The following is a 9,992-nucleotide window of genomic DNA, read 5'->3' on the forward strand; positions in this document are numbered from 1 at the left end:
CGCGGGAGCGCACATGGCATGCATTCATTAAAGGTGGAAGCACACAGACACTACGCTTCGATTTCACCCAAGTCAATCAAAAATACATGTTATTAAAAGTACATGTTTTTCTAAATGTGGGTCATTAACGAGGTTGTAAAGTAATAACTTCGGGCACATCTGTCAAAATCAATGTTTTTTTCTCCCAACGTGTTCATTCATTGCACCGCGGCGGGGAATGCCGTATATGGACGGGCGGCGGAGGGGCTACTCCAGTGGGAGAAAGATGTTTTCAGTAGACAGCTGTCAACTCACTTCGGGTCGGCAATTTATTTAAAAAGCTGGCGCAGAAGATGGAGGAAGCCGGTGTCATGTAGTTACCCCCTATAAGGAGTGTATCATCATCAACATGCATTCAGTACACACTATGCTTCGATTTCACCCAAGGCTGAATTAAAAGTACATGTTTTTCTAAATGTTTCTCATCAACAAGGTTGTAAAATAACTACAATCTTTATTCATTCATTGCGCCGCGGCCGAACTGATGGGAGTATTCTCTGATATTATGAATCTTACAGACTGCGTCGGGTTCTCAGATTCTCGGGTACTTCCACAACAAGTAAAGACTCATAGTGGGGTTTATCTCGCCCATGGGGGAAATTAACTTTGGCTTTGACTCTCTGAAGTCCAGATTGAAATGAACATGGAGGAGAAAGCGATGTTTCAGCAGACAGCTGTCAGTTCACTTCGGGTCCATATAATTTCTCAGACACTCCATTGTTCCGACCTCTCGGTCGTATGCGGACTCCTCCGCCGGCAGAGCAGCCGGAGGAGTCCGCAACTCCCGGAAACTTTGAAGGCGGCATATGATCAAGCATGCATTGCGTTGCCTCACATAACATAATGCATTTTGGGATAAAAACGTCAGAAATGCTGGTGATATGGTGCGTCCACATCACTGGGAATTATGGGGAAAACATTTTCGCGACGTCGGAAAGTTCTCGTGAACGACACCTCATGACGCTCTAATGATTCAACTTCCGTTCGGCAACTGGGGTCAGATTTTGATACAAAGTTGCCCAGTTGGTGACGTATGGTTTACTAGTGACGTGCATTAACATGGCGGAACATGAAAGTTTTACTCAATATAAAAGAATCAACCATCATATCACATACTTGACTATTGATTGACGTTGTAACCATCTGTTGGCATTGACTTTGCTCAGTTTTAAACATTGTGTACTGGTAAACCAGCTCTAGATAAGGGCAAGTGTAGCCTTTCATACAGTGGCAATGCAATGTGCTTCTCATAAATAAAAGCAAAAGGATAGTAGGTGATATAGGCTGCAAGGAAATAAAGGCATGCAAACTTGAAACTGATCCTACTAAGTTCTGTTTAGTTCTGACTGTTTTTTATCAGATAAAAACCCCCCCGCTGTGAAGAACTTTTAGATTAGATTAGAACGCAGTGCACATGAACGGTCGCTGTCGGGAACACGCGTAACTGTGAGCGTCATCACTGACGAGGCGTCTCGTTATTACCAGGTGTCCATGGCTTTAAAAACTTGCGGGAGATCCAGGGTAACTCCGTCCGTCTGCTTTTCTGTGCATATGGTCTCAAATGGCTGCAAACATAAGAAACTCCCCTCAACATATCAAAACATTGCCCTAGTTGGTTGGAATAACCATGTGGAATTTCCCATGTGAGAAATGACATAACTCCTTTCAAAGAGGCGTGCCCTCTCCCAAACTATGCTTTTTCCAACTACGAGAAGTGCACAGTGTCCGACTTGACGTTACCTTGACGTGGTGGTAACTTGACGTGTTTCTGACTAGTTCCGGCGGATGTTCTCAAGTTTCGTGCATGCATGTGCTCAAATGCAGACAACCTGAAACACGCCTATTCTCGCGTACACAAATACGCTACTCTCGTAACAATTATTATTTACAACAGTTGAACATTATAGGATCCCGGCTTTCCACTCCCTGTTTTCTCAGTTAAACACAAAAATCAACTACATTTGTGTTTGTTTGTTATATGTGAAATTAAGCAAAAAAAATATACTCTCTCTCTTTCTCCGGCTACGTCATTCACGACGTAGCCATTCACGACGTCGTCGTTTCTTCTATTTGTCTCTAACTCATGCTCCAATCTTTCATCGATCGATGCGGATGTTGACCAACGGAATATATGATGCATTGCTGCTGCAACTTTTAAGATGATCGCGTTGAGTTCTGCCCGTTCTGCCTCCGTTGCTGTCTGCGGTCAGACCAAAACAAACCAGAGTGACAGGGGCCGTTCTAATTATCCCGCCTCTTGTGAACCTCTTGCAAGCCCGCCCCCCTAAACCCCCTGTCGATTCTACTGATGTCTGAGCGACACCGATGTCCGCATATCGGGCATCAAGTGTGAGTAAGTGTGAATGACCCTCACGGTCGAACCTCCTGATATACAAATGCAGAGAAAAGACGGAGGACGTGTGAAAACGGCAATATCACAAAATAATGTATTTCATGAATTAATCATGTAGTTATATTGTTTATAGCCTACTGTATATTGTATGTTGATAAATTCAATGCATCCTGCACTGGAAGCAGGTCAGGGTATATGGGTTATGATTGATTCAACAATGTGTCACCCTCACATCATTGGCCACATATTGATCAATCAGCGCATCTTAAGACCAAAACAAAAACTGATTTATAACGTTTTGCAGTGGTATTTTCTATGTTAGCCTTGCAAAGTACATTTCGAATTAATGTTTATCAATTATATTTTCGGTATATTCTGAATAAATACGTACCACGTATCTACAAATATCTATATTTCAAACAAATGTTATTTATTATTATTATTATTTGTTATTTAAATTTATTTTGTGTCAGTTCTATGGATCGGCCGTCGGTCTGTCTGGCCGTCGGTCACTTCTCTTCTGGTTCCAAGTGGGGTAAACAAGTGAAGGGCGATGCAGAGCAGAGCATCTCGGGAGATGTAGTCCACGAGGTTTCTCATCCTTAGCTGCCGAATGCAGAGCGATGTGCGAGGGAATCAAATTCCCATGAATGAGCGTTGCAGAGGGTTGCAGCAGTGGAAACGCCCACAAAACAGCTATTGGTCGTCGTTCGAACAGAACCACCCTGTCACGTTTGGCGAGTCTGGTAGTTGGACCCTTCGGTCGTCAATCAAATGCTTGCACTTAGTTGCAGCCTCCTCTCTTTTTTTACACTGGGACGGGTGGTCAGATCCGAGGGAAGAAATCGCTGCAACGGATCACCAAAGAATGTGAATAAAGTAAGTAAAGGGTCATGACACTTTGTGCACTCTAGCTGAAGCGATGTAGTTCTCTACAATGATTGTGTTATGAGCACTGGTACAGCAATGTCCTCATCACAATAAAACAAAAATAAGCAGACTGGGAGAGATTGAATGGACTGTTTGGCACACTTTGGTGCATGATCTTGGCTGGACACCAAACCGTTATCTTCTGTAAATGCATTTTGGCAAGGAACGTGTCTTAATTTCAATACAATGAGCTTGTGAAACTGCAAACTAGCATTCGGTCTGCACTACAGTCAATATGCTCTGGTTTTTGTAGGTGTTGTTCATAATGCTTTTTACAGTCGAGGACATTTGATGCATTATTATTATAGGCACCGTTTCAGTAAGCATAATGCTGTGTAGTAATTTAAACCATTGATTAGCTTTGTTTTTTTTTTGTTTCAGTCTCCTGCTGAAAGTAACGCACACAAAGCAGACCTCCCCTCGGACATGGATGTGGTAGACCAGGACGCAGTGGGCCGCTGGGACGGGCTCAGCAGCCGCGACGCCGGGTCCCGGGACACCGCCATGGAGACCATCCAGCTGGAGCTGATGAGGAGGGTGGAGGCCATCGGGCCCGCGCCAGCCTCAGGCCCCCTGTCCCCCGCCTCGCAGGGGCCTCTCCACAGAGTCCTCAACGGCATCCTGGCCCACCTCCTCATGCTGTCCAAGCGCTGCCCCTTCCAGGACATCCGAGAGCGGTGTGGTTGGCTCCTGCAGACCGCCCAGGTAAGGCGCTATGTCATTCCAGTGAGAAGATAGGACGGCACCTTATCCCGGAGGGTCAATCTGGGACCTGTGATCCAAACCTTTCCTGAACATTATTGATTTCACAAAGTGAAGGGTTTGCTAGGGGTGGCGGTAGCTGGCAGTAGCTAGTGTCCCTGAGAAAGGCCCCTCACCCTGACCGCTCCCGGCCAGCTGGCTGTCGCCCTGCGTGGTTCTGTGGTACTCTGCTGTCGGTGTGTGAATGGTTGAATGAGTGGTTGTAAGTCGCTTTGGATAAAAGCGTCAGAATGTACATGTAAATGTACTAGGTTCACACCCATGCACATGACATACGTTCACAATTTCACAATTGAAATCTTCAAGTGTCAATTTACCAGATTGTATGACACTATAGGTATTATTTACGTACTTCAGAATGTAAACGGCACGGAACATAATGCTACATTTGTCATGCTGGTGTTATGTGGTTTGAAGAACCTAAAGGTAAGTGCATTGGTGTACACACACACACACACACACACACACACACACACACACACACACACACACACACACACACACACACACACACACACACACACACACACACACACAACAAGTCTACTGTGCATGCATTGAAACCATTATACTGCAGTTATTCCGCTGACTTAATTATGGTTTAAGCCATAACCTCCTCAAATAGATAAACCAACAACTGGGGCAGTGGACATATGCAGTAGTTTGAGTCCCTACTTATACTGATGTACATTGGGAGAAGACAGAGCAATGAAGAAAGCTGCTTTGCAGGTTTAACAGTGTAGTGCACACACAGTTCTATTATACTAAGCTGTATCGCCGCAGAGTTTTGCTAAAGGTTTAAATACATGAGGCATGTGTGGCAGCACATTTTTCTTGGTCACACAGATGCACACGGAAGCACCTCCCTATCAACAAAGTAAACCGATCTCTCGCTCTCTCGCACTCTTGCACTCTCGCTCTTTCTCTCTCTCTCTCTCTCTCTCTCTCTCTCGTTCAGAGGGTGGGATGCAGGGCATGGGATCAGACAGATCACTAATTCCAGCAGATCTACAGATTTAACACAATATCCTTGAATGCCCACACTGTCCCTGCTTACCCTACACACACACACACACACACACACACACACACACACACACACACACACACACACACACACACACACACACACACACACACACACACACACACAGTGTGGGCCTTCTATTGCCAAGAGGAACATTTAGGTTGACCAGTTTTCAACAGAATGACTTTGTATCAACTTCAGATATTAGCAAGGCTATGGGTCTATTCTATATATATATATATATATGCCTTGGATTGAAAATGCCTTGTTGATCTTCTTGCTTGTCCAGTTGGTGGTGGAAAACCTGGGATACTGAGATTGCGACCTCTGCAGTTGTTCTGATACTGTCTTTGTCCTCACTTGGTATTCTGCCTCTGTTGTCTTTCCTGCGACGCTGCAGTCATCCTGCTTGGTGTGTTTGTTTGTCAGGGCTCCCTGGGCTGGGAATGCGTTCGGGCCTGTGTGCTTGCTCGTATTGTCATATGTGTTGATGAGCTCCAGGGAGTCAAAAGTCACTGGGGGGAGGGGGGGAGGGGAAGGGTTTATGTGGTGGGTAAAGGGTCATGCAGGGAGGGGGTCATGTTCCCACAAGCTGTCCGCTGCGAGGCTCTGGCGAGGTGAAACTTCGCGGGGTCAAAAACGATTACCCACGCAGTCCTGTTGACCGACACGCAGTAAACATGAGCCAAAGGTAGCGCTGCTGAAGGGCCGTGGGACTTCATACTGAGGGCCGTGGACTGAATGCATATTGGAGCCGTAGCAGGAGGTAGGCGCTTCGGCCCTCTGTGCTTTGGTGCATGTTCAAGCGCTCCCTGGCACACACACACACACACTCATACATACACACACACACGCGCACATGTTCATCGAGAGAAACAAGGGCTCACGTTTGTTCTGGTGCTGCCAATATGGTGGGCAGACTATACATGGGCAGGCACTCTCTCTGGCCACCCGATTCCCATGGCTGATGAAAGGACCCCAGTATTGGACAGCTGGACTGGAGAGAGAAACGCGTTTCTTTGTGAGGGGTATAATTACACCATTGTGAAATCCTGCAATGTTAACTCGCATAATAAATACATCTGAAAAGATCAGGCTGGTCTCATCATACAGGGTGCTGGTCCAATCAGCTTCTCTGATCGGCTGCTAAGGTCACCTGCTCTGTTCTGCCGGTCCAGGGCAGTCAGTGGAACGCAGTACCTAAAGGATTCCTCAGCTTGGTGTCTTCAGAGTGGATCGCTACGAGGTCGTCCTCTGATGCTGACCGTGGGCAGTGGGCTGGATCAATGAACCACTATAGCGTTAACCAACAATACAACCCCTGTGTTCTGACGACCAACTTGAACGTCCAGAACTCATGACGTTGTTGTTAGCGGTTTAAATCAAACCACCACCAGTCGGTGTGAAGTTCAGAGCTTGATAAAGGGGAGATTTGTGCAATGCATACAATAAAAAGGAGGATTTCACCCCTGACTAGGGGCCCCCCACCGCTAGTGAGGAGTCAGGGTGGGGGGGGCCCTTGAAGAAGTATCAACGCTCTTAGATGAAACTGCGTAAAATGACACTCCAGTACTGAGCTGCTGTACCGTGATTTGACTACTGGGTCTACTTGACCCATCAGGTTGATTATTATTTAGGTTGATTGCAGCACTGAGACGGCGGCAATAGGCTTATAACTGTGGCTCATCTAATCTCAGCGTAGAAGGAGCTTGATGAGAAACTAAAGGAATGAGCGTTGCATCGTGATGCATTCATTGAGGTGTAGTGGTACGCAGCAGACCACAGTAAACCTTTAAAAGAGGAAGATTGACCTGGTGGTTCTTATCGTCTGGGTGATCACAGGGACCGGTTCGCTGGGTGGATCCGGAGGTGTGTGCAGATGGCCACCACCTCTGCAATACTGTCTGAAGATGACACAGAAAACCAAACCAATGATAATCGTGCCGCCCAGACAATAGACACGCTGGTTTAGCCGCCACCAATGGCTAGTGGAAGGCAGCCAGACAGAGCCCACCCCTGAACCCCATTGTGGGGCCTGCGTCCAGGGACAGCCTGGTGGTTTAGCTGTCTGCTGAAGAGGGGGAGGGGGGCACATCAATTGCTGGAAGTGTGGAATCAGGTCACTGTCAATCCATTTGGGAAGCGTATCTAAAGACTAGATAAGGGATATCCTGCACTTAGACACACACACACACACACACACACACACACACACACACACACACACACACACACACACACACACACACACACACACACACACACACACACACACACACACACACACACACTTTACATATACATACAGCGCCTCGCCTTGTTGACCAACATTTATTTCATGCCAACTATTCGCACCAGAGGCGATCTAACACCCTGTATAATCCTAGTGGGGGTCCAAGGGGAGCAGGGTGTCTTGGGGGCCTCTTCTGCACCTTCAATTTGTTGGGGGGGGTAGTGTGGGAGGCTGGCAGCGAGCGTGATTATAGAAAGAAGAGAAGAAAAATCAGCTTAAGAAGGTGGGGGAAGGGTTGGAGAGAGCAAGAGGGGGGTCGGGGAGGGTTAAGAAATGCTTGCCATCTCCTCCTGTAGTTGCACAGCAGTCTTCAGTGAAGAAGCACCATCACCTCCACAACCCACAGCCCCCGAGGGACTCAATCTTCCAGCTCGGACCAGAAAAGAGTGTGATAGCTTTTCACCCACCGCAGAAGCTGGACTGAAAATGTTAACTTCGTGGGTATTTGAGTTCTTCATTTGGGGAGGGAGTGAGATCAAATCCCCCCCCTCCCTCCCCCGATTCCACAGGGTCAGGTCAGAGTCCAGTAGTCGTGTTGAGACCCACATCTCTCATCTCTCATGCTGTCAAGATCTTGACTGGAGGTGGGGGGCGGGGGGGAGACACGCACAGAGACAGACAGACACTCACTCACTCACTCACTGGCGGAGGCTTTGCCATCCAAGCTGTTATAGATTGTATTAGAGGTTTGGGAAGAGGGCGATCCACTGTGCGGCAGAATGTTCAGAAAATAAAGACATGAATGGCCATGTGATGTTGTTTTTCTAGCCGAATTAAGATAATCCCACATCTCTCGCTAACCAAAAAACTACAATGCATCACACCACTGATAAGAGCATCAAAGGAAGTGTCTACTTTATTTGGCCCTTTAGTCCTAATTATTTCTGAACGTTTCAACATCCCGCACAGAATCCCTATAAACCTAAAGTGATTTAGTCAAATAAATTACATTTAATCCTAGTCTTATTTCCTTTGAAGTACGATTTAACCTTGGGCTCAGCTCCTTTTGGACGATGAATGCTAGAAAACGTTCCCTTCATCTGTGCTAGGTGTCCATGATCGTCTGGCACGGACACAATGAGAATCATCTGATGCAAACGAGCAATAAAAGAGAGCCCCTTAGACCCTATTAGAGCACTTCAGCAAACTTAAACCAAGTGCATATAGATACACCCTGCCGTGCCCCTGCATTTGTATTGAAGATCTTTTTGTGTGTGTGTGTGTGTGTGTGTGTGTGTTAGATCGTCCCCTGTCTGGGTGTGTGGTTGTGTTTGCACGAGTGAGCCTGTGTGTTTGTGTGTGCGTGTGCTCTTATGTGAGTGGCTATGTTTGTGTGTGTTTACACCCCTTTGCGATTTATGGCGGTGAACTTGCAGGATTGCGAGGTCTGGGCGGATCAGGTGGCCCATGGCCCCGGGCCAGCTCTCAGTCTGAGGCCCTATTAGGATACAACCCGGGATGAGGGCCTGTCAGCCTCATGCCACCGTTTACAGCTATTATATATACCAACCATTTACCAGTTATATCATTGATATTTTCTCCCTCCATCAAATAGACACAGGGCTTCTTAACCGCTCAGACTCAATACATCAAAGAGTGGATAAGTGGAAATGGTTGTGTGTCGTGTCCTGTCTAAGATGAATTGATGTGGAGGAGAGGGGAATCACTTATCAGCACATCTTGTTAACAGGACATTTAACTTGTGTTAACAGTTTTAGCCTGATTGCAGAGTCAAATAAAATAAAATAAAATAGTGAATGAGATCAAATCTTTTAACTTTTCCTGGTTCAAAATGTTGTTTAGTTGAAAAACGATGTGTGCTAAATAGACATGTATACATGCATATCATTGACAAAGTATTGATTCTACACTATCATTTGTTGTTCTATCATGAGTTTACAGATTGTAACTGGCTAGATTTTTGTTTCTTTCCTGTGTTCTGACCATGGATGTGGGTTCTGTGTTTTATACGCAGGTTAGCTAGCTGGTTAGCTAGCTGACCTGTTAGCTAGCTAACAGGTCAGCTAGCTAACCTGCTGGCTCCTCTAGTAGAGTGACACTGGAGGCCTACAGAGACTGAGAGCTTTAATCCTTCTTCTAATAAACAAATGTAGAAATCTGTGTTTCACTTGTCATAACCAGCCTAACCCATTGGTCTTGGACAAAGAGTAGTTGTAGTAAAATAAAATACAATTAGTCACAAAGCCAACTCCGAGGGCTTCAGTTCAACTGGTCTACATAGTGGGTGCCCCTTGATGTGCTGAGACAATGGGTTTAGCTGCGTGGGCTGCGAGGTAGAGCTCTCTCGCCGACGTGTGTTGCTTCAAGCGTTGCCTTGCGTTGCTAGTTCCCACTGCGCCGTGGCCCAGGCCCGGCTCCCAAGTTGTTTCAGCGTGTGTGTGGTATTGTTTCAGACTGGGTTTGAGTCAGTAGTGTGTGTGTGTGTGTGTGTGTGTGTGTGTGTGTGTGTGTGTGTGTGTGTGTGTGTGTGTGTGTGTGTGTGTGTGGTGTATTGTTAGAGCCCTCTCTTGGGCATTGTCCCCGGGCTGATGCAGGCCCTGCTTGTTTATGCTGGGGACTGGTTTGTC

The 9,992-nt window shown here is 46.6% G+C and overlaps 1 protein-coding gene across 1 annotated transcript; it reads left to right on the forward strand.

The window, feature by feature from the left end:
• Positions 1-3,181: 3,181 nt before the first annotated feature.
• sesn1 (sestrin 1) lies at positions 3,182-8,849 on the forward strand (the record flags this gene model as incomplete). Its single annotated transcript, XM_084484314.1, has 3 exons — positions 3,182-3,271; positions 3,704-4,027; positions 8,781-8,849. Exons 2-3 carry the CDS (start codon positions 3,749-3,751, stop codon positions 8,847-8,849), a joined length of 348 nt encoding a protein of 115 aa, XP_084340440.1. The 5' UTR covers positions 3,182-3,271; positions 3,704-3,748.
• Positions 8,850-9,992: the final 1,143 nt, after the last annotated feature.

The sequence above is a fragment of the Micromesistius poutassou genome (assembly GCF_964030765.1).
Source record: "Micromesistius poutassou genome assembly, chromosome: 19".
In the NCBI taxonomy this organism is placed as follows: domain Eukaryota; kingdom Metazoa; phylum Chordata; class Actinopteri; order Gadiformes; family Gadidae; genus Micromesistius; species Micromesistius poutassou.